At 36.2% G+C, this 25,506-nt stretch overlaps 1 protein-coding gene across 3 annotated transcripts in view; it reads right to left on the bottom strand.

The window, feature by feature from the left end:
* PCGF5 (polycomb group ring finger 5) overlaps nucleotides 1–25,506 on the bottom strand; it is a 96,415-nt gene that overhangs the window by 14,448 nt on the left and 56,461 nt on the right. For 2 of the 3 annotated variants that reach the window (XM_087824437.1, XM_087824438.1), the window contains exons 3-8: nucleotides 18,160–18,256; nucleotides 15,348–15,403; nucleotides 15,174–15,233; nucleotides 12,768–12,916; nucleotides 5,576–5,674; nucleotides 2,939–3,028 (exon numbers count right to left, since the gene is read on the bottom strand). In XM_087824437.1, coding sequence (XP_087680563.1) covers nucleotides 2,939–3,028; nucleotides 5,576–5,674; nucleotides 12,768–12,916; nucleotides 15,174–15,233; nucleotides 15,348–15,403; nucleotides 18,160–18,256 — 551 coding nt within the window. Of the gene's footprint in view, nucleotides 1–865; nucleotides 962–2,938; nucleotides 3,029–5,575; nucleotides 5,675–12,767; nucleotides 12,917–15,173; nucleotides 15,234–15,347; nucleotides 15,404–18,159; nucleotides 18,257–25,506 lie in introns of all 3 variants that reach the window. The other variant, XM_087824436.1, reaches the window with a different exon arrangement.

The raw sequence follows: 25,506 nt of genomic DNA, 5'->3' as shown, positions 1-25,506 counted from the left end.
ATAAATGGAATGATCTTTAGGGTGTATTTTATGTAACTATTACCTTATTAAAGAAAAATTTTCATTCAATTCACTCTTCCAACAAATATTTATTGAGTACCTGTATTAGGCACTGCTCTTGGTGCAGAGACTCAGCAGTGAACAGATATAAGCCCTGCCCTCAGACTGCATTTTAACTGGGGGACAAACAATAAACATAAACAAGAGGCACAGTATGTCAGGTGGTAATGAGATATGATGGAAAACAGTAAGGCATCAAAAAGGATTAAGAGTGCCAATGGGAGAGGGGACTGTGACATTAAATGAAGTCAGGTGCTTCACTGGGAAGGTGATGGAGAAGCAAAGTTCTTTCAGCAAAGGGGTAAAGGGATCGAGTTAGGTGGACACTTGGGAGGCCAGAGCAAGCCTGGCATGTTAAAGGAAACAGAGGCAGTGAGGCTGAGTTCGGGGAGCCCGACAGGGAGAGAGGGTAAGATCAGAGAGGTGTCTGGGGAAAACCATGTGGCGTCTGTATCTATAGGTCCCTGGAAGGATTCTGGCTTTTGTCTACATACTATTGGATGTTACTGGAGAGTTCAAAGCAGAGAAGTGACATGTTCTAACTTGTTTTAAGAGGATAGCTCTGGGTGTTGTACTGGAAAAGGTGGGAGGGGGAACCGGGTGGCAGTAGGATTGGAAGCATCGGGTCCAGGTAGGAGACTGGTAGAAATTCTGAAGGATCGGTCTGGCGCTCTGGGTCAGAACTGGTGAGTGGAGGTGGTAAGACATAAGAGGATTCTGATTATTTTGTATACTATATAGTATATGTATACAGTACAGAGGTCACAAAGTTTGCTAAGGATGGATAAAAGAAAAAGAAACTAACCAGGACTGACTTCAGGGATTTTGGTCTGAGAAACTGGAGTAATGGAACTACTAGTCTTGGAACTGCTGAGATTGTGAAAACTAAGGGAGAAACAGGCTGGAGAGGGGGGAAAAAAACATGCTTATCATGGTGAAAAGATGAAACAGACTAATATATTACTTTACTGTCGCACTAAATATAAAATGTGGTAATTTCTCTATTTATTGGTTTTGTTTTTACGTGAATGAAAAAAAACATGATACTGAACCATTTTTTGAACCAACTTCGATTCAAGTATGCCTTAAATAACTAAGGACTTCAAACTATTCAGAAATGTGTAATCAAAAACCTAATTGTAGCAAAGACTGATTGAACTTACAGTCCATTAATGACAATTTCTATGAATTAGCCCTTTCATGCTTTGACCTTAGAATAACTGGCCATGTGGGTGACCTTTGGGAAGGGATGTTGTGAAGGATGGTGAGTGCTAGCAGAGGTCTTGCAGTGGTGACTACTTACATCTCTTCAACCTTAAGGTAAACCTATTCATGACGATGGTTTCAAGCACATTCTGAAATGCCCAACAAACTATCAAAGGAAGCTAAAATTATATCAATGCGATATTAATATTACATGTAATATCACCATATCTAGGCCCCAACAATGCTGGGAAAGAGAGAATTGACTGTCTCTGTAATCTGTGCCTGGGACCTGAAACACTTTGGTTGGAAGGATTAAATGAGGGTGATATATGTACAACCATTTAACAACTAGGAAATGTCATATAAAAGCAAGTACTAATTTACCAAATACAATTAGATTTTAATTTTTTTTAAAGCACTAGAGAGGTTTAATGAGTTTTTCAAGGGCACACAACTAGTTGGTGACTAATACTAGAATGTAATTTTCCTTCCTGGTCATGAAAATTCAGCCTTACAAGGAAGGCTTTACCCAAGTGAGACTCAAATAGAAAAAAAAATTGTGACTAAGAATCTAGGTGCTTCATTTATTATGATAATCATATCAAGACATTTCTTCTTAAAAATAGCCAAATATTATACCCATTGAATGGCACACAAAAAAGATATTTTGAGGTTTGTTTCATAGAAGTTCCACATATGTCAACATTCAATATAAGTATGTTTTCGAACCACTGTAACATAGCAACCCTCATTATATTTGGATTCTGTATTACCTATCTTTGTGTGAGGTTGCATTTCTTAATGTTATGTTTATTTTATAGTTAATTTATATTTTCATGAGAAAATATAATAAAATCTATCTTACAGAGAGGTTAAAATTACACAGAGTTTAAAAATATGACACATGGTACCCTATACACCACAAAATCTTAAGGTCTAAAAGGAGGTCATTTAGTCTAGCCTTCTAGACAACCATGTTTATTCATGTAATCAAGTTATTACAGCTATATATCAGTCTTATAATCCCTGATCCTTCAATGTCCCTAATATCAATGTTACATATAACTCAGATAAGATGTGCTTGAACCTTCTAATCAGCCCTAATCAAAGATACAGTTCAAAATATGAAATTCTCCTTCTATATTTTTGGGATTTTCTTGGTTTTTCTCCTTTCAATCATTTCTCCTGTATTGCCTAGGGCCTACGGCACAATAATCAGATAACTCACTGATTAGATTATCTAAAATTCTACTCTATCTGTTCCCTCTGTCATGACCAAAAAATCATGTTATCAGCCATTAAACATACTAGACAGGGCAGAACTTAGTCAACTCACCCATACTCCATATAGTTAAAAGTTCCTGTATTTTATTGGGGTATAAAAAATGTGAGTGCCATCTTCTCTGTCTTGAGGTTAGTAGAGCTCTGAACATACTGAAATGGGGTTTTGAACTTACCTTCATATAACAAAACTACACTTAACACAGACCTGGGTCTTGTACTTGGGGATACTTATCACGAAAGAGCTGGGACAAACAGTAAGAGGAACTGTTTTTTTTTTTCTCTTTCCCAAGCTAGTTTGCTCTTTGAGTTTCTAGGTAATACTGTTAAATTTGAGTAACACAATGGTCTATAACTAAATACACACAAGGTAAGTAAAAAAGCAATTTACGTTTTCGCCTCTGAGTCGCCATCTTGTCATGTAGATGAATTCCATAGTGTGATCCTTCCCCATAATTTCACCATTGCACAGCACATCCAACTTTTAAAAGAATAGTTACAGACCCGTTAACATAAGTAATTTCGAATGTATGTGTTTTACATGTTTTTTCAAATTTCAAAAAAGATTCAAATAATTATAACAAAATAGAAGTATTATCCATTTATTTAAAAAGAACACTATTTTTATTAAAAGCACTGATCCATCTCATAAGTATTAATTCAGATATAAGTACCATGAAGCACTGTTTGTCTTGCCCCACATACCTGTATCTCAAGTGTGTACACATAATTTTGAAATGCAATGTAGATTTTTAGTCCATGTCTCTGCAACCTTTGAGATTTCAGACATATTTCTGTGATTGCTTCTTACTCAATGAGAAGAACTGTGGAAACCTCATAGTTCCTCACAGCAGTTTTGCCTTATAAATTCATCTCTCAGAATACCTTCACCTTCCCAACCCAAATTTGAAGGAATTACTTTCATTAGTCTGTATTTGAAGAGGGTAAATGAATGAATGTGGATGTGTGATTTATGGGGCCTTTGAGACATATGAGAATTGCCAGTAATTACCTGTAGCTAAATTGACAGCACAGTTAGGACCATGCACTGGCCTGTGTTTTCTAGGACTCCAGGCCTTCAGGCTTCTCTGCTCTGCTTGGTTGGTAACTTGCACTAACCGTCACAGAAGGGTTGTACTTATCAATGCTCACTTTTGCTCTAGTATTGCAGGAGCCAAACCACCCCTAAATCCTTAAGAAGGCCTTAAGAACTGTGACCCTGATTTATTAATTCAACAAAGCATAATAAATGTTTTTTGTAAGTCCCTTTAAATAAAACATTTTGGTTCTCTAGCTATTAAGAGCAAATGGATGGAATTAATTTAAAGAGCAGAAAAGGGGAAGAAAAATGAGTTTTAAATAACTGTTTGGCTAGACAAAGAATAGAGTTTTGAACTTTAAAATGAGTATAGTTCTAATTGTATTAGACAAATTATTAGCTAAAATATATTGATTTTTTGATTTATGGTAACTTCAAAATGTTTTTTAGACATTTTATGTTTAAAAGAACAAAATAGATACTTGCATTTTATCTCACCTCTAAAATAAATTCATAAGCAAAGAAGTAAAGGGACACACTGAAGATGCAATTCTTAATCAGGTATACTGCTTCCATTATTATTTAAGAACTAAACTGTCCTGCCCCAATAACAATGCAGTTACAGGATCTTCAGCTGTCAGGTATTTCATTAAATCCTCCTCCTACATGTTGGGCAGCAAAATAAGGGGGGACCAGTAAATATTACTGAAAAATCGTAAGAAAAGTCCTCTGCACTGGAATAGATAAGGAGCTGTCAGCACACTGAGTCTCTTCCCCTTCTGCCCTCTCCTACAGAGCAGTGCATGTGCCAGCAGTAAGAGTGTATGAGAATAACAGTTCTCTCAGCTCTAACAACTTCCTGAACACTAGGAAATAACCCAATGAGTCACACTTAAAAGGAAATAAAACTGTAAAACCAAATAATAAAAAACAATTTTACTCCCTATTTTCACTGTTGCACCTGTAAACTGTTATTACCTGTTACTTTTACAAAGTACATAGGGCTTTAACACTCAGTTTTTTCCTAATGTAAACATTGATGTTTCTGGAAATTTTTTTATATTTGTAGGACCAAACCATAATAAGAATTTCTAATCCACAGATTAGTCATTTGAAAGAATTTTTTAAAAGTAATCTCTCTCTCACCCCCTTTCTCTCCCTAAAATTTATTGTCCATAAGCCTGAAAACTGTTGCCTTTGATGTCTCTGTTTATATAGGAAACTAGTTTTGGTCCTTAGTTTTTTTTGGATGCTGCTATCAGAACCCAAAGGAGAGGAAGAGACCATTAATATAAGTTGTAAGATTGTCATTTGGGCAGGTGAGACACAGTAGCCATGCTTCATTATGTTATAGCTGTACGCCTAGGATCACAAACATTCTCTAAACATTGAATACATTACAAGCTGTGCTGGCATCAACATTAGGGCACCTTCTCATGTAAAGAAACTGGTAAACTGCATATATGCCGATGCAATACTAAAACACTAGCTTTTACCTAGTGCTAAACAATACTACTTTTACGTACCATGGAATTAAAGGAACATTTATAACATCCCTTTTGACAATGTTTTACATTCTAAAAAAGAAGTCTATGAAGAATTGGTAAAAATGGATCTCAAAGGTCTCAGATTAAAAATAAGAAACACAAAAATACACACCCTAAAGCATGCTGGCATAAAAATCAAAGAAAAAGGATCCACTTAACTGGGATATTTATTTTGAAAATACTTAATGTTATTTAAATATATCCTCTAATAATAAAACACTAAAAGCATTAGTGTTATGTTTTAGTCAGGATGTTAAATTAAAAAATAGAGACCACATAAATAGAATACTACATTCTAAGAATTAAATTTGTAACATAAAAATAACCAAAGTTTCCACAAATTTTAATTTAAATGTAATCTCAGTTAATTTTCACTTATTTTGTAAGAATTTTACTTCAGATCATAATTATCAAAATGATCAAGGTTACATTATTAACTTACCTCATAAGAACTTGGAAGTTTTAGTTTTAAACTTAGAAATTTTTTAATAGTTCCCACAGTTACACGTGTAGAACATCGAATGAATTTCTTCATTAACCCCTAAAGGAGAGAAAGATAACTAATTAAAACATGCTACCTGTTTACAAAGAAACTACAGGTGTAATTTCCACTACCACTATGAGTACTTTCAAAGTGTATTCTGAAAATGTTTGAATTCATGGATCTTTAGTATTTGCAATAAAAATGTTCCTAGGACATCTTGCTTCCCTACATGTCATCAGTTTGGCACAAATAAACTCTTGTAAGAATTTTAAAAATGTTCCCAATTCTTAGTACATTCTTGAAGACTATCATGTATCTATCATGTGTACTAAGAAAATCCTGGCAAACAGACAATCTGCATACCTCTAGACATTTGGTCAAACACACATCATGAGTTAAAGTAAAGAAAGGTCTTAAAAAGCATATAAATATTTTATTATGTAATGTCATTTCTGAAAGTATTAGGGACATTAAAAAAGTCTCATAACTTTTAAATACTTATTTAAAAAGAAGCAGTGATTTCACATAGGGCCCCATGGAGCCCTAGGGGTCAAGAGAGAGTGGCCAGTTAGTCCACAAGAGCCCAGCAGCTAAGTCACGTAGAATGGACTCTCGTTTGGGGAGCAACAGGCCCAGCCAGTGTCTGATGGGCTGTGGCAGTACATTACTGGAAAAACAATGTTCTGTGTGCCTTGATTATCTCATTTCATCAGCAGTACTAATTTACTCCTTAAGGCTGACCATCACTAAAATACAACATCCAATCCAGAATGGACACCCAAACTGAAAGTGGATTAAATGAGGTTGTAGACATGATAAATATGAACAAATTTGTAAAACTTGCATCCCCAAACCTCAGAAAATATCAATACTAAAATAACAAAAACCAGCAACTGGGTCTTTTAAAGATATAAAGTATTATTCTACTTACAGTGGACAGCTGGAAGTGTTCTTAAATTCACCAAGTCAAAAGTAGAATTACCCAGTCAATATGTATTTCCTAGTAAATGTATTCCCAGGAAAATGTATTTACTAGCAAAGGCCAATAGAAACAAATCTACAAATGATGTGTAGTCACAATTCAGATGCTAAAATGTTTATTAAAAGAAAAAAGTTAAAAGTTTCCTCTAAGCAAACATACTCTATCCTCAAAGAGTAAGACCTTCTAAACTTCTAAACAGCATCAAAACAAAGGGATAAATATACATGCATATCTCCTCTCTGTTACCTGTTCACATTTCAACCACACCAAGGTTTCCTATTTCCTTGCTCCAAATGGCTAGCACATCTTACAGGCTGCATTAAGTTAGGGAAAAATGTGAGGGCACTGGAAGACCCTCTGAGTGTATTCTCATCTGCAGAGAAATGTTTGTTGAAAGAACCTGCAGAAATGACTATGAAAAAATGATCTTTCAGAAATTATTAGAGATGTCAGAAGAATTAAGAGAAGATTTTTAGAAAGAAAAAGCTTGTTTCTGGAATTTATAATTCAATAAAGTTTGATATCAATCTAACAAAATTCCATCCTGGAATTTAATATTTACTTTGTAGGTACTTAGAAAATAAAAATATAACAATTATGCATCCTCTCTCTCTCTAGAAGCACTGTAATTTTATCAGATAACCCTTGTTGTGTCCTAGCTAGGTACATCTGGGATTGCTCTACAGATCTCTGAAAAGTACAGTGATTGACACATCTTAAGAGGGGCAGTAACAATTAAAGAGTGTTCATAGAAGATGACAGGGATGGTAGGGAGAACCTTAAAGAGTGAACCTAAGCGCAGTGCTTCTTCCCTACCGCTTTATTTCCTAACACATGGAAAAGGGGAAACATCTGTACTATACGCTCAGGAGGGGGAGGGGTAAAGGGAGACTGCTCATGGGCCCGTGGATGCTGTGGCCCAGCCCTGAAGGGCTCACCATTTCAGGCATTCCTGTATATTTGAAGAAATAATTTATGGAAAGAGATTTTTGTTTTGTTTCCCTCTCGTGGCATAATCCCCTTCCTTGCCTTCAAACCTTTTCCTTCCAATTCAGGCCAGAAGAGGAACAGTTCGAAATTGCTCCTTTCTGCTCTAACGTGGTTAACCTAGAGGACTCTTTATCCCTTGGTTCTAGAAGAGTTAAAATACTGTATCTGAAATCAGATAGTGGTCCACAGCTCCAAGTTAGATAGGCTTCCAGTTCCAGGATACAATTTAAAAAATTCTAGTTCTTATGATAATGATTACTGAGTTTTTTTGTCTTTGTTGGTTTCTTAAACCCAAACCCCTTACAAGGTTTTTTTCTCTCATCTTCAGATGGTATGGTTAGTATCTCCACCCACTAAAGCAATTGTCAAGCTAGACTTTTTAAAAATTGAGATATAATTCAAATGTCATAAAACTCACCATTTAAAGCATACAGTTCAGTAGTTCTTAGTATGTTCATGAAGCTGGGCAGCCATGACCACTATCTACTCCCAGGGTATTTTCATCACCACACGAAGACACCACATACCCAATTAGCATTCACTGCCCTTCTTTCCTTGCCCCAGGCCCTCCCCCCAGCCACTCATCTATTTTCTCTCCACAGATTTGTCTATTCTGGACATTTCATATAAATGGAATTGTACAATGTGTGGCCTTTGTGTCTGGGTTCTTTCACTTAACATACTGTTTTCAAGATTCATTCATGTTGTTTATGTTGTGGCATGCAGCAGTACTTCATTTTAGCTTACAGCTTGAATGACAGATTTTGTTGACGCATTCATCAGCTGATGAACATTTTGGGTTTCCATTTTTTTTGGCTATTATGGATAATGCTGTCACGAACATTCATGTACAAGATTTTGTGTGAACGTACATTTTCAATTCTCTTGGGTATATATTTAGGAGTGGAATTGTTGGGTCATATGGTAACCCTCTGTTTAACTTTTTGAGGAACTGCCAAATTGTTTTTCACACTGGCTGCACCATCCTACCTTATCAACATTTATTATTTTCCTTTTTTAAAAATAGCCTCCCTTGAGGGTGCAAAGTGGTATCTCACTGTGATTTTGATTTGCATAGCCCTAATGAGGTTTAGCATATTTTCATGTGCTTATTTGGTTATTTGTGTATCTTCTTCGCCCACTTTTTAAAAAATGGGCTTTTTGTTGTTGATTTTGTAAGAGTTCTTTATAAATTCTGGATACTAAAAGTTTACCAGACATGTGATTTGCAAATATTTTTTCCCATTCTGTAGGTTGTTTTCAGTTTCTTGACAGTGTTCTTTTAATTTTGATGAAGTCTGGTTTATATTTTCTTTTGATGCTGGTGCGGATCATGTCTAAGAATCCATGGCCAAATCCAAGGTAATGAAAATTTATCCCTGTGTTTTTCCACTTCAGTTATTATACTTTTCAACTCCAGAATATTTTAAAACTAATTTCTATCTATTAATATTTTCTATTTGGTGAGATTGTTCAGACATGGTTTCTCTTAGTTCTTTGCACGTACTTAAAATGGATGATTTGAAATCTATTATCTAGCAAGTCCAATGTCTGGATTTCTTCAGGGACAGTTCTATTGACCGCTTCCTTTCTGGTGTATGTGTTATACTTTCTTGTTTCTATCTGGCTCAATTTTTTGTTGAAAATTGAACATTTAAAATAATATAATGTGACAACCTTGGAAAATCAGATTCCCGCTGGCCCCTAAGGGTTTACTGTTGTGGCTGTTTCTCTTTGTTTAATGACTTACCTAAACTAATTCTGTAGTCTCTATTTTTTCCATCTAGTGATTGGCTAATGATTGAACAGATTTCCTTATACACTTGGAAACAATAAGTCTCTCAGTCTTTGCTGAAGACTCTGTGTATGTGTTTTGGGGCACACCTCCAACACTAAATCAGGCTGTTGGAAACTCTGCCTTAGTTTTCACTTCCTGCTCCTGCAGAGCCTCAGGGTCAGCCAGAAGGGAGAGCTTCACACCTATTCATGCCTTTCCTGAGTATGTATATATAGTCCTGTGTAAGTGGCTTGGCCTTTTAGATTCCCAAGAATATGTCAGAGCTTTTCAAAGCTCCTTGTGAGTGAGGTATTCCGGGAACCACCAGATAGGTCAAATAATGACAATTACTTGGCAATTTAGTTTTGAAAGAGCTCCACCTCTGTTTTGTCCCTTTGGTGCCGGAGAGGCCGCAGTGGGAATGTGGGCTATTTTTTCAAGACTCTCCAAAGAGTGGGGAATGGGACCAACACAAGTTAAAATGGCACAAAGCCAGACATTTTTCTTGATTAAATGCTCCACAGACTTCTGCAAACCTTTGGTTATTAGAATTCTGAAAAAGTTGATTTTGAAAGTTTTTGTCAGTTTTTTCATTGCTTTTATGGAGGAGCAAATTTTTTGGAGGTCTTTACTATTTTCACTGCCTTCCTGCTCTTAGCATTGGCTTTTTTTTTTTTTTTTACAAAAGCAGTAGCTATACTGTGTTAACTATCCATGTAACTACTCCAACACCATATTTGAGAATCATATCCTACTGCAAAGGAAGGAGATGGCTGAGGAGGCTATAAAGGAACATAGATATTGTTTCTCTGCCTTCAAGGAGTTTATAATGTTTCAAGGACACCACCAAAAAAGATAAAAAACAGCATCAGTCCCTGGTGCCTTCAGGAATACAATCAATGCTGACTTAATAACTAACAAACTACACCCTAATTGAGTGATAAATGCAAGTCCCACAGAATTTCAGAGAAGGGATTCACTAGGGTGGAAAAAGCATCACAAAGAATAGAGGTCTCTGCTTGGGTCTTGACAGAAACATAGGAAAGTGGTGGGAAGAGGGAAGAACATGCCAAAAAGGAAAGCTTCTTCAAAGTTTTAGAGGGTTGTAAGTATTCTTAGTAGTAGCCTTTATATATCCTGGATGCAAGTCCTTTGTCAGGTCTGAGTGCCAACGTATATGCTGGTACTCATATATAAAGCAATAATCATGTTTTGAGAGGAAGTTTCACTGATGGGTATCATAGGAGATAAACTTATCAAGATAGGGAATAGTTAAAAGCCTTGACTACTATCGGGAAGGGATTAAGACTTTGTTCTATTGGCCAGAAGATCGGAAACTATGACCACAGCTCTCAAAAAAATAGATGGCCAGCCAGAGTTGGCTTAAGTAAAGTTTTATTGGAACACAACCATGCCAGTTCATTCACTATTGTCTATGGCCACTTTAGGGTTACAATGAGGAAGCTGAGTAGCTTCAACAGAGACCATATGGCTCACAGAGCCTAAAATATTTACTATTTGATCCTGATATTGGCCGTGACTCTGGCCTTCACCCTCTGCGGCTGTGGACTCAGCCTTGGATAAGAGAAATTAAGAGTACAAAACAATTAAGAGACTACTTCAAATAATCTACATATAAGGTGAGCAGCACTAGGACTGGGGAGTTTTTCAGGACTTATGACAGGCTGAAGGGAAAGAGGTCCAAGATGACTCCAAGGTTGTGGACTTGTATAATTGGTTGAAAGATGTTAATGATAACTGAAATTGTATGTATGGAAAAAGAATAATGAATTTGTCTTTAAACATGGGAAGTTTCAGGTGTCAGGGAAACTCCCAACTGGGATACTTATATTCATACTAGAAATCCTGCAGAAAAGTAGACTTTACATTTATTTATAAAGATATTCAGCTTTTCTACAAGACAATAACTCATTCATTAGAGAGCTAATGGATGATCACAATCTCTATTATGAAGAACCCCCCAAAATAGGGGTTACAGAAATGTTAGCAATTAAGAAGTGTAAGGTTATTACAAACCCTGATGAAAAGACTTACAAAAAAGAAAGGGCGCTCCATCAGAGCATAAAAAAGCAACAGAGAAGCCTGGGAAGATAAACAGGTACAATGGCCACCTCTCTAAAGATTTCTGCACTTTATTACATGCCTTATCCTTGTGTAAGACCTCACCAAAGTTCCTTGAGTGAATTTTTTTCCTTATTTATATCTTCACTGTCTAATATCAACATAGTGGGTTAGTATTCACTGAATCACTCTGCTCATATATTCTTTGTTGCAAGATACTGGGAACACTTAATTGGAAATAAAAATTTATTTTTCATTTCCTAAAAGAAAAATATTATTAAATTAGTGAAAATTCAACCCACTGGCCTACAGATCACACAGTGGAAGTGAAAGAGACATTGAATATAGTCATTTGAATAAAACATGGACTACAAAAAGAGAAACAATATTCTCAGCAGCTAACATTTGCTAGAACAAAGTGACAAAAACCTATTTAAGTGGTAAAGTAGTGAATATTTATAATGAAAACAAAAGTTTCTTGTAATAAAAAAGGAAGTAGAGCCTGGCCAAGAAGCTCAGTTGGTTGAACATCGTCCGGTGCACAAAAAGGTTGCCGGTTCGATTCCTGGTAAGGGGACTTACCTGGTTTACCTGGTTGTGGGTTCAATTCCTAGTTGGGGCAAGTACGGAAGGCAACTGACTGATGTTTCTCTCTCTCTCTCCAAGCATATCCTCAGGTGAGAATTTAAAAAAAAAAAAAAGTAAAAAATAAGTATGTGTTATAAATTCTCTAATATAGAGATCTTTACAGAAAGGTTCAACTAGCAGGGAGATACAGAGAGAAACAGGGTTAGAAACAGGAATTCTACAGGAAACATCTGGGAGCCCTGAAGGACTTTAAAAGTTCATACACGGTTTACAACATCCAATTTTACTTCAGAACCAATTATATTAGCCATGACATGAAGAGTTTTGTTGAGTTACAAATAAAAATAGAAAACTAAAGGAGAAAGTTAGAGGAAGTTGAACAAAAAGGTTGGAGACACTGCCCAATGTGAAATGATTTGAGTCTGAGTTGGTATCCCCACTTAAAAAGGGAAAAACAATGTACATAAACTCCCAACAAAGGTATAGAAGGAGGTGGAACAAGAAATAGAGGCGTGGTTCTCTGTGTGAGCCACTAGGTGGTGGCATTGGCCCAGGACGGTTCAGTTGTGCGGGTTGGAAATCAGGTACCTGGAGCAAGCAATAATTGCTTGGGCATTTGTAGGTATGGGACTGTCAGAGAATGGTATTCTACTTGCTTATGTTAATAAAAATTTTATCAAAGGTTTACTATAAAATAATTGTAAAAAATTCAACTGTACTTGTCCACTTACCTTTACTACATTGTCCCCTGATTGTCCGTTATTTCGTAAACAATCTAGACATATAGCAATTTGTGGGTCACTTCTGTGATAGTCTTTATCATCTTGATTTTCATCACCTTCTTCATCTACTTTAGGTTTGTCAACTTTGGAAGTATCATCTGACAATTTAAACAAAACCAAGATATAATTCAAAATCAGTAATTAAAGTTAAGAAACAATATATTAATCATCAAAACAAAACTCAACTTTAAAAAAGATTTAACAGTTTTTGATGAAGAAATTTTAATACCTTTAAAAATATTCCAACTAACTCAACAATGAAAATATTTTAAAAAATCATCAGTGACTTCCTAACATGGTCTAAGGTATCTAGGCTCACTGGGATATCAAATGAAAGATTCAGGACTAGCTATATTTGGTCACAAAATAATTGCAATTAGTGATTAGATCACTTAGAAAGTAGACAGGATATAAAATACTTCCAAATTCTATATATATATTCAAATTTAAAACTGAGTACTCTTTTAAAACTAAAATATTCTTTTTACTTCTCAAAATTTCAAATTATTAGGTATTCATAAAATCAGCTGGTTAAATATAATATAATGAATTATCTTTTTAAACATGTACATGTGTATTTCTTGATTCCTTCATTCACTGGGTGCCTTTAACTCTGTTAGATATGCACTGTGCTAGGCTTGAGGGAACAATATTGAGACTAGAGTTATCATCCACATCCTCACATGGTCAGGATATAGGAGGAGATACAGGAAAGTAGAGAAAACAGATGAAGAAGTCAGACAAGGCCTTTGATAGAAGAGGTAAAATAGACTCCATGGCAACATGTAACAAAGGTAATAAACTCAAACTTTGGGGTGAAGATTTCCAGATAAAATATCTCTAAGCTGAAACTAGAAAGAATTAGCCAGCCAAGCATTACAGTATGGAAAAGCCCAAGAAAAAAAGGTCGGCTCCTCTATGATGACTGTAGTATAAGCATTGTCGTTCTATCATGAAAAACAAGTGGGTTCTCTTTTGCATTCTTTCTTCTACATATTTATATGGAAACCACACAGATACTAAGTCGCCTTTTAAGAACCAAACTCCCAGATCCAAGAAAAAATCCAAATTCTCCATCCAAACTAAAGACCAAATATTATAAAATACTTTAGAGGGAGAAATAATGGGAAAAGGGAGGAAAATAAAGTGGGCTGCAGTCCTTCACAAGTCACTCTATAAGATACAGAGTCAAGAGCTAAACCTACCATATCGCTTCTGATAATGATCCCCTGGAACCCTGTCCTCTTGAAAAGGTAGTCAAAAATTGGAACATTTCGTCAACTTTATATCATCTATGCTTTCACTACAATACTATCGTCTAAATTGTAATTTACACTTGGGTAATACAAGCCTTTAAGTCATTTCTTCTCAGGCTTTGTTTCTTTGCCTATTTTGTTATAAAGCAAAAATAATCCCTTTCTATTGTATCCCAGTCATTCAAAATTATGTCCCTACTACAGGAAGCCAGCCCTGCACAGTTAAGTTAAACTAATGAAACTATGATCCCCATTTTACAGATGAAAAGAGAAAGAGCATTTTTTTCACCCATCTTAATTATTACATATAACTGAAAATCCTATGATCTTACGGAAAAACCAGAGATGGGAGACAGAGCCTATAAAAACACACATACATCCTTCAGAGATTTCAGAGGTACTTAGGTCATCTTGAAATAAATCTTACATTAAATAATGGGAAAGGATACTTCCTTATAATTTCAGGTATGTTTTACTTTTTTTCCCTTTGTGTGAATTATACACTTCCTAAAAGCCTTTTCTCTGCCCAGTAATGTTACTTAGCTGAAATTATTAAAAATGTACTGATTGCTGAATCTCCTGGGACCCAGAAGAGAAACTTGGATACTCAGCACTGAAAATGGGAAAAATTCCCATCAGCACCTAGAAATATTTTTCAAATTCCAGGATATATAAAAATTTCTATCACCTGAGCTCCACCCATGTAAACTTCATTCCAAGATCCCCTTGCTATGCTCTCAGGCACATCTCAGTTCCCTCTCCTATTCAAATAAATGTACAAAACAAAACAAAATCCCTCACTGTTTAATTGCAGGCTATGGCTTGCTTCAGTTTCCTTCAGCTCTCCAGCAAATATTGCTATAACCAGTAGTCAGTTTTCTGTTATCTCCTCTTTCTCTTCCTAAAGTCCAATTTCCTCTATTTCCTATTACCTTTAACCAGAGTGATCTCATGATTTTAATATAAAGGATTCATAATATAAATAAAGAATTATGTACAGGAGAAACTTTAGGTTGAAGAGAGAGATTAGCTGACCAAAGCTACAAAAAGCTAATCAATTTGAGAGAAGCTGTCAGATACAGACGTAAGAAAAAGTCACCTTGTCCATTTTCTTGAGGCTTATTTTTCTTCCAAAATTCAGATTCACGCTCAAGTTCTTCTAATTTAAAAGAAAAAAGAAGTATAAAAATAATAGAAATAATCATGAAATATGTAATAGAAATGTTGATTTCATAAAACACAAAAATCTGCAAGAAGCCAAAGAGCAACTTACGTTCTCGTAGTCCAGGGACCAGTTTAAATATGATTTCCTCTAATGTATTATCCAACCTTCCAAAGGGAAAAAGAGAATATACTAACAATGAAGACAGCAAAATCCAATGCATATGCAGTCTGAAATCTCTATCTTATGTGTGTTGCAAATGTAGAACATGCAACAGTATCAGCACATCTACAACAAACTCCTCTGCATGCGGAGCACACCTATTTCTAACCTTTCCCACAGTGACAGGTTGATTACAAAAATGGTCCCAGTCCCCAGCTCTCTCTCTACACACTCCGAACATCACTCTGAATTCCTCCCTTGATTAAGGGATAGAGTCTCTTTCCCCACCCCAAGAATATGGGCTGGCCTTGAAATACGGTTAAGCCAATAGTATGACACTGTGCTTAGTCCTGTGCCTAAGCCTTAAGAGGCGCCTCATGCTTTTGTGTACTTTCTCTCTCAGAATCCATGAGAACAAAGCTGAAGGATGAGGTGCCAAGTACAAGAAAACTAAGCTGCCCTGCTGATCTCAGCTGGTTCTATCTGGCCAGCAGCTAACTGCAGTTGCATTGGTGAGCCCAGCCAAGACCTGAGGAACCACTTAGATCTGTGAATCACAGAATTGTGAGGAAAAAGAAATGTGTTTTTGTTTTTAATTGTTAATCATGACACTTAAGGGTGGCTGGTTTGCAGCAATAGCTGATATAATTACTCTCAAAATCTCTACCAAAACTCTCGCTCTTTCCTGTAAAGGAAATAATCTCCATGCCTCTCTTCTGAGAAATTTAGACCATTTATTCTATCTTCCTAGATAAAAGAATGTAAATATTTATCTTAACATTATTCTAGGGTTTTTTTTCCTGGTAAGAGTGTAACTCTTCTTCTTCAATGCTTTCATTTCTTTACTCTCATTCTCTTGCTCCCACAACACCCTTTACTCTCTTCATACCTTCATCCTGCTCAGCAGCATTACTCTTCTCTAACTACAAACATGTATAGTTTCCTTGCATCTTAAAAAACCCAACCTTTATTTAACTTATTGTCTTTTCAAGCTGTTAGCTCTTTCCCAATCTTTTTTTCCAATTGGGAAACCTTTGAAAGCATAATCGACATTATTTTCGTCACACATTCTGTGTTTTGTTTCCTTCACTGAACTCCCCAAATCATCCATAACTTCAACTGAATAGGTTTAAAAACTTTTTGAAGACATTTTTCTCCCATTTTGCTCTGCAGCAGTTTGATAGGGTTTTCTAACTGCCTCTTTCAAATTGTCCTTTCCTGGTTTTCTTTTTTTCTGTCCCTAAGTATTTTTCTTTTCCAGCTACCTCTAAATCAAGTCTTTTCCAATGCTCTGCACGCTTTGACCTTTTCTGCAGGCTGCCTTCCTTGAGGATCTCGTCCACTTTTGTGACTTCATATAAGCAGATAACCTATATATTTATATATAATTTTAATATAAATATAAGTTAGCTTAAATACATATTTAATTATAATTAAACTACCATATAAGCAGGTAACTTTTATACACACTACATCTCTGCTGAGCTCAATATTTCCAACAGATGCTGGATATCTTAAGCACCTTCCCAGCAAGGGGTGGCCGATGGATGGTGATACTTCTCTCTCTCAAATCAATAAAAACATATTTAAAAAAAAAATGCTTCCAGACACCGCTAAATATACACTTGGAGGTGGGGGAGGGGGGTAAAATCACCCCTGGTTGAGAAGCACTGATATAAATCCAATCAGCAGAAGCCTTGCTCAGGACCATGGGCTACCGGAGACCAATGGCCCTCAATATTAGCACATTTCAGAATCATCAGAAGGCTTTTACCTACAATGGGCTCCTCTCAAAGTTTCTGATTCAGCAAGTCAGAGGTGGGGCCTGAGAACTGTCATTTCTAACAAGAGACTCATAGTTTGGGGACTATACTTTGAACACCACTGGGCTAGACATTAACCTGTAGATAAATTACCCCAATTACAGGCACTAAAATTGGCAAGGGGGGAGGGGAGTTTGAAATGTTTGACTTGCAAATCCAGATTTATGGGATGACAGCAAACATCACACAGAAATGAACATTACATATGGCTACCTAGAGAATATCCAGTATTGTTTTTAGATGTGTACTTCCTTAAGATCCCACAGTTTGTGACAGAGCTATGATAGGAACAGTGGGGAAAAAGCAGGTTTAGTGGTAAGGACACCTGGCTTGAAGCTGGGAAGTGCCATTTGAGTTTGCTGAGACCTTAGGCAAAGCCATGGTAAATTTTAATTATCTAACCTGGAACAAAGGGTTTGGATGAGGATCTTACTACTTCCAGCTTTAAAAATATATGATTATACTTACATAAATGACAGTAATTTTAAAAATTCTATAAGCTTTAAGTGTTTGTGAATTCTGTTTTGAACATACAATAAATTTAAAAAAATTTAATAGTACTAAGATTAGTCTTCCTCACTATTAGGTCTGCTCTCTTTCCACTACCATGTAGCTCAATACAAGTCATGCATTGTGTAAAATATTAAAATACTGAAAAAAACTACAACTAAGTTAACCCTGAGACACTAATATAAAGTTATAATTTTTAATTTGGAAATGTATTAAGTATTTAATATGTATAGCCTTATTTTTCAAAGTGTTAATACTCTAAAATGAAATAAAATGCTTTAAAATGAAAATCATAAAATGTATAAAATCTATATATATATATATATACCGAGTCAAGGCGCCAACAAATATTAGGACGCATAATAAAGATTAGTATGTGCTTCTGTAACTTATTTAAGTTAGATGAACTACAAAATACATTGACTTACCTCAACATTTCTAATGGGTTTGTCTCGTGAACCTGGTTGCCACACCGTGGACAATCATTGCTATCTTCGAAGTGCTGAACTATACAGGTCTTACAGACTAAGAAGAAAGAAGGTGTCAGGTTAAAATGCATCATTTGAATTTAAACTGAATGTAATCAGAAATAGTCCTTAAAAATTACCTACTACAGGTAGAGTGCTATTCTTTAATCAAACTTTATAAAACCTTAAAATTGTAACACTGAAAAAAAAAAACCAACTGAAATAAAGCCTGCTGTCACAATTTAAAAAGTATACACCACTTTGTTAATTGTTTTTCTTAAATATATTCACAAACCAAGTAATTTATTCATATTACTATAAAAAAGCTACTCATTTACATAACACAGGTTTTTCTTAAAGATGTAAGACCAAAAAAAGGTTTTACCTTTATTGAGAAGTCTGCATTTACTTCTTTCGCTAGAAATTTATTTGAATGCAAAATAAATAAAAGAACTAGAGTTTTCAACATGTTTGGATTACTTTTTACTGGCAGGGTGCTTCCTGGAACAAACCAGGAGTTAAAATGAACTTCCAGCCTTTGCAGAGTATGAAGAGTCTAGTCTGTGCTTACAGGACACATGATTCCATGAACACAAAGTATGGTAGTGGCATCAAGTTAGTAAAGTGAAAGAATGACTGCAAAGCTGACAGGGAAAGCTAAGATTTTAAATGAAGATTCTCGACTAAAGTAATAGAAATATGATTTGTGGATTTTTTTGGCCACAAATCTATATAGCCTACATTTCCTCCAAATAATACTAATCTTTCTTCCTATGAATCTCTTTCACCTTTCCCTAAGCTTCAATTACCTATAAAACCAACTGTCTTGCCCCAAAACCTTAGACATATTTACAGCACTGAACTATAAAAAATTTTCAATCCACTTTCCTATCCCAATACCCCCTCCTCCATTTTATTACCCTGTGTAATGTGAAAATACAGACAGGCACCCCCAACCCCCATTTTACAACTCCATTACTAACAACTTCTTTTCCCCCTCCTCATGCTCCACACTATCTAAAAGAAGTAAAAGTTTATCTAGATGACTGAGCAAGAGTAAATACTAAGGGATTCCTATCACTAATATTAGGTAAGAAAATTCAAGCAAATTACATATACTAGTCAGAGCAACAATGGTCAGGGAAGAATTCTACTAACTTTAAAATCATTAACGCATAAAGAGAATAATATCTTGGTATTTCCTTTCATTGATCAACAGACGTTTGTTTACGGAGGGCCAGACATGGTACTAGGAGTTGGGATGCAGAAGTAAACAAAACAAAGTCCATACCCTTATGAAGCTTATATTCTATTTGGGAAGGCAAACAGAGAATTTAGTAGTGAGGAATTAAAAAAAAAAAAAAAAAAAAGGGTAGAGAGAACTGGGGGCTGGCAGCTATTAAGATAGAGTGATCAGTGGAGGACTTTCTAAGAAGGTGACATCTGAGCATATTTTTTGTTAAGTACACCTGAATCACATGTTATCGACCTCTTGATACCATTACATACAGCTATTAAGGTAACACCCTTCAGTACTGTTCTCTCAAAATTTGGATGAAACATGTTCTAAAACATATTTTAATGTTTTAGAAAACATTAAAAATAAAACCGCTTAGATATTAATAATATATCCTCTGTCCTCCAAATCTCTTGGTCCCAAAAAGGTTCTAAAAGTCTTTTAAAAAGTCAAAATAATGTTTGGGAAGGAAGGGTTACCTTGATAAGCCACCTAAAGTGCAAGACAGAGAAGCTTAATTCCTCTAGAAGATTGCTGATATTTGCTCTTTTCCCAGGGACAGTAGATAAGGCTCTGAAATTTGGGGAAGGCAGCAGATTAGAGGCAAGAATGAAGGGGTCTGATCCTGTCCTGGAGTGCTGATCCTTGTGATTGAAAAGGTTTATCATACCCAAGGATTCAGAAATTCCTGGTTGTCTATCAGCCTTGGCCAAATAGAGAGGCCTGTGATATGCCCGGAGCAAGCCCTAATCTGAGTCAGTCCACAGGCTAAGGGGTAAGGAGCCTCTCCTCTCAATGACAAAAAATACTAATCTAGACTGCTGAAGAAAGAAGTATAAAGCTCACCCACCCACCCACCCAAGGTTTCAAGAATAAGGCTGTGTTAATTGCTTAAGGCCAAGACAACATCAGTGCCCAAGGATGCTGAAGGGGAATATTAATCTATATTCTAGATCTGGACTGTCCAATATGGTAGCCGCTAGCCATGTCTGAGCAACATGAAATGGTGCTAGTTCAAGGTGAGATGTGCTGTAAGTGTAAAATACAGATTTCAAAGGTTCAGCATGAAAAAATAATCTCAGTATTTTTTTATATTAATTAGATGTTGAAATATTTTAGATACACTGGATTAAATAAAAATATTTTCATTTGTTCTTTTAAAAATGTGGCTACTAGAACATTCTAAATTACACAGGTGGCTCACTTTTATTTCAACTGAACAGTGCTGTTCTAGAGCAAGATAAAAAGCCCCATTTGGAGGTGAATTTATGTTTCACACCAACATGTGAGATACAGTATGTTATTCTAGTTTTGCAGATGAAGAGGTTCCTATAGGCTAGGTAACTTGTCTACTCTGATGAATGGCAGTACAGAGACTTGAATCCAGGTTTTCTGATATGAAATCACAAATTTTATGTAAAATTTTAAAGATTTTTTTAACTTTACAAAGGAAAAGAATGTTCTGTAGAAATGCCATCTCTCCAAAACATCTTAAGCATCTCTGTTAAATCTGACCACCAAATAAACATGACAAGTAAGCCATCCCACAGGGCATAAGAATTTACCTTACTACACCGTCCACAGTAAAGGAATTTTTAAAAATTTATTTTTCAGAGGCTAAGGCCAAAAAATTGTTCTTATTTTTTTTTTCACTTTAGAAAGAGAAAAAATTAAGATGTTGAAATACATTTTTACTCTAGTTTTCATTTTTGTTCAGATGATTTGGTGGTTGTCATAATCATTAACACAGGACTTATGTACCAGACACCACCCAAAATGCTTCAACATATATTTAATTCAACATGTTAATTATTTAATCCTCACTACAACCCTATTAATTAGGTAACATTATTAGGTCTCTCACAGATGAAGTAAGTAAGTAGAGAACTTCATCAGTTTGCCAAAAATCATAGATTCAGTATGGATGTGAATGCCAGGATTGTAATAAAGAGCTTATTTTCTTAACCAATACATACCTATTTTATATATTTTCTTCCAATTTTACTTCTATAGATCTGCAATAATTTTTTTTTAAAAGCCTTACCCCTTAATTTGGGAGCCAAAAATATCTCTACTTGTAGAATTAAATCTCCTTTTAAACTGAATATTTAGCACAAAATAGTTTGTTCTTTAAAAAATAGCTTATTTATTCCTTAAAAAAACAAAAAAACCCAGTCCTGACCACTGTGGCTCAGTTGGTTGGGCATCATCCCATGCACCAAATGGCTGCCAGTCTGATTCTGATCAGGGCACATGACCAGGTTGCAGGCTCAATCCCCAGTAGGAGGCGTGCAGGAGGCAGCCAACTGATGTTTCTCTCTCTCTCAAAATCTTAAAAAAAAATAAAATAAAATAAACTTGTGGTAAAGACATCTCCCATATGCTTTTTAAAAGCTGTTAAATAAAGCACAGCCTTATACAAAGTAGAAGCTGAGAAAAAATCCAAGCCAGAAGTTCAGTGAGGATGTGCTTTCCCTTAGATGTTTACAAAACTCATCACTACAAATCTACCCTTTGATTCTTAGTCTTTAATTTGGTTTATACCAGCTGTAAAACACATTTAAAAAATATCTTAAATATTTAATGCGAAGCTCTTTAATTGCTCAACTGCTGTACTGGTTAACTAAACTGGTCCAAGATAAAAAGGTCCCAGTCTGGGTTAAGACTGTATGGAGACTAATTAGAATCTTCATTCTCACCAGCCACCTACAGATAGGTGCTGTGGCCACAAGAAACACCTGGGTCAGAAAGGGAGTTAGGTTCACCAAAGATATCCCCAGTGGAAAAAACGCTTAAATAGCAACAAGTGCTAACATTTACTAAGCACTCACCAAGTATTCGGCTCTGGGCTCAGAGAGCTTTGTATAGATTATAGATAGTATGAACTGTTACCATCCCCCTTTGGCAAATGAGGAATGCAGTATTGCAGAGCTTGATTAGGCTGCCATGGCGGCCCACAGCTGCTCAGCTGTGTAGCAGAGATGGCATCCATCCCCAGGCTGTGCACCTCCAAGCCTAAAATCCAAACCACTATGTAAGGCGTCATAAAGTCAATAACACTTGGTCCCTGGCATCAAGATTTCTTATTTTTAACTGATTTTATATTTAGCCCATCACTAACATCATGAAACTTCTGCCTAAAGCTTACTAAGTGAAATCCTTCCTTTTACCATTTCTTAGATTTGAACAAGGTTGTTGCACAAATTAATAGAGAATCATGTATCATCTAAAACAGTGGTTCTCAAGTTGAAATGGGCATCGCAATCACCAAGAGAATAATGGGCCCCATCCTAAAACAAATCAGAATCTCTGGGAGATTAGCACCAGGACTCTAACTCTGCAAAGCTCTCTACCAAAACAGTCAAAAGATAACTGGGAAATCCTGGCCAAAGGAGGCCAGGAGCTGGCCACAAAATCCTTAACGGAAAGTACCTCTGATAGGTGGGCCCGTTCGAGGATTTGGCCCTCTGCCAAATCACATCAGAAATCACTTTACCATTCACTATTAGGAAATCACTGCCATGGGACAAAACATAACCAAAAGAATATGGGATGAACGTATTCTCTTCCTGTAATGAGGAGGCCAAGGGATTACAGCACAATTGTTCTAGACAAAAGACAATCTGGAGGCAGACTGCCTGGACCTGAATCTCAGCTCTGCCATTAGGCACATTACTTACTTTGTCCTTCAATGTACAAGAGAGATAACAAGGACACCTATTTCACAGGGTTCTTGTACGGATTAAATGAAGTAATATAGGTAAAACATGTAAATAAGTGCATGGTAACTTGTAAATATTCAATGAATGTGAGCTATAACTAGTTAGAGCCTAACAAGGAGAATCAGAGTAATCAAATATTGAATGGGAACAGACTATGATTAGTCTGATGCGTCCATCTTAAATAACAGATGATCTTGCTACCGGAACTGCAAATATTTATTATACACTGGAATTAATCCTCTGTAGCTATGATAACCCTAGAGATAGTCTTACAACTTCAGTAAGATATTTTTTCACCTGAATGGGCACTGCCTATCCTTGCATGTATGAAACTTCTTTTTCTGGGGTGGAGGGTCCAAGATTGATCAACATTTCTCTATCATACATTCCTTCCTTAACTTTATGTTAATACAATTCCAGCAGTCCCACTGGTCTAGGAGCTACCTTGTTCTGTTTCTTTACTTTGCAGGTACCTGCTCAGAAATACTACTGTATGTTGATTTCATAGTTTAATAAAGGGCTATCCTACATCCTTATTTTCAAGTTCTTGAGAGGTGGTGGTAGGGTATTCTTTACAACAGGTGCAAGGACCATTTGTTGTTATCTTAGATATATGGTCCCCCCACAGCTCTAAGCATCAGAGAGCTAGCTTCCCAGCCCTGATGACATAAAATAACTTACACAAATTTCTCTTCGTGAGCACTAATTCTGCTATTATTCATAATAAAACAATAGTCTTTTCTCTCATGTCCTTGGTGCTGTCATTCATCAGTAATGTTCTGTTTATTAAGTGATCAAATGCTGATTTCCTTTGGCAAAACCATCCTAATGAGTTGTTTTTATCTGTCAGCATAGAAGCAAGTTTTTTCTTCCTTCCTTAAGCATATCACCATCTTTATGTGCCCTTGTTGATTAATATTCACTTGATACAGTGTGCTTTAAAAACTTTATTATCTGCTAACAGTTTTAAGTAAACTGTGGTCATCTGCAAGGGGAAGAGGCATCAGGTTCCTGATTTTGATACATATTCTTACAGATGAAACTGACAATATTTTAAAGAATGAATAAACACCTTTCTTCTCTTATGTTATACATGGCACATTTTCAAAGGCCTACGTGAGCTGCAATTTCATGGAGAACATTAAGGACAGCATTATTTTCTACTGAGAAGAATGCTTTATTGTTTGACACGACAGAGGGCTAGGCAGCAACGAAGCAAAAGGATCTTACATCAAGCAGGCCAGGAGACGAAAATGTCCAGGAAGGACATGTCTTCCACTGACAGTTATGGAGTCAAGTGGGACTCCATGGTCAGGGGAGAATTTGGTAACTCAGTGAGTGCAGCAATGCCCTCATACCCCTCCTGATAAATATAAATTCTGTGCTCCATCAGAATAATCACTTCTTCACACATATTCCTGATAGCTCTGCTCTTCTTTCTTTTAACTTTCTACCTCCCTTTTCCTCATACTTGCTCAGTTAAACTATTAACCCTGGATAATCCAACATACTCTGCTTCTACAAGATTATAGCTATGGGAGAAAAACATGCACCACACTGACTGTCTCTCACTCTAAATTCATGACCATGAACCTAAAGTGGGTACTTCATCTGCCAAGCGGTTATACTCAATGCCCAAGTCCATTATGCTGTCAATACTTCATACCTTCTCCTCTCTCCTCCCCAATCTCACTCTCCACTGACAACCTTGCCTCCTAGTTTACTGAAAACAAAAGGAAAAACACCTGAGACAGAGAAAATTCATACCACCACATTACTAGCATCTATACTTTGTGCTCTTGCCTGTTTCCAGAACTTTCAAGTCCCTATCTAAAGCCAATTTCTGCTCTGTGTACTCGATCCCCTCCCAATGACCGAAAAACACTGCTTCAGTATTCTCCCGTCACCTATGTTAGTCTTTTGCTATCTACTGAAGATTCCCGTTAACATTCAAACATGTTCCCCATCTTAAAAACACACACAAATCCTGTTAACCCTACTTCCCTTGCCAGCTATTTCAGAGCTACCTATACTCACTCTCTCCAATTCCCCTCTTCCCGTTCTTTTTTTCACTTTTTTTTAACCTTCATGAAGATGAGATACTTACATAATCATAGTACAAGTATCAAAACCAGGGAATTAAAAATTTTCCATCCTCTCACACCTATCCACTTTCCCTCTGTACCACCCACTGAAAATGCCTGATAAGATTATCCATGACCCCCACTGCTACTTCCAGTGGTCTATGCTCAGTCCCATCTGACTCAACACGGGTGCCTCAGCTGACCCCCTCCTCGACACCGTGTACTCTGCTCCCCAGAACTCCCTGTTTCCTTCCTATCTCACTGA

Source organism: Miniopterus natalensis, chromosome 14 (genome assembly GCF_054644295.1).
Source record: "Miniopterus natalensis isolate mMinNat1 chromosome 14, mMinNat1.hap1, whole genome shotgun sequence".
Classification (NCBI taxonomy): Eukaryota; Metazoa; Chordata; class Mammalia; order Chiroptera; family Miniopteridae; genus Miniopterus; species Miniopterus natalensis.
Note: the sequence above shows the minus strand (reverse complement) of the source record. Positions and strands in the feature narration are given on the sequence as shown.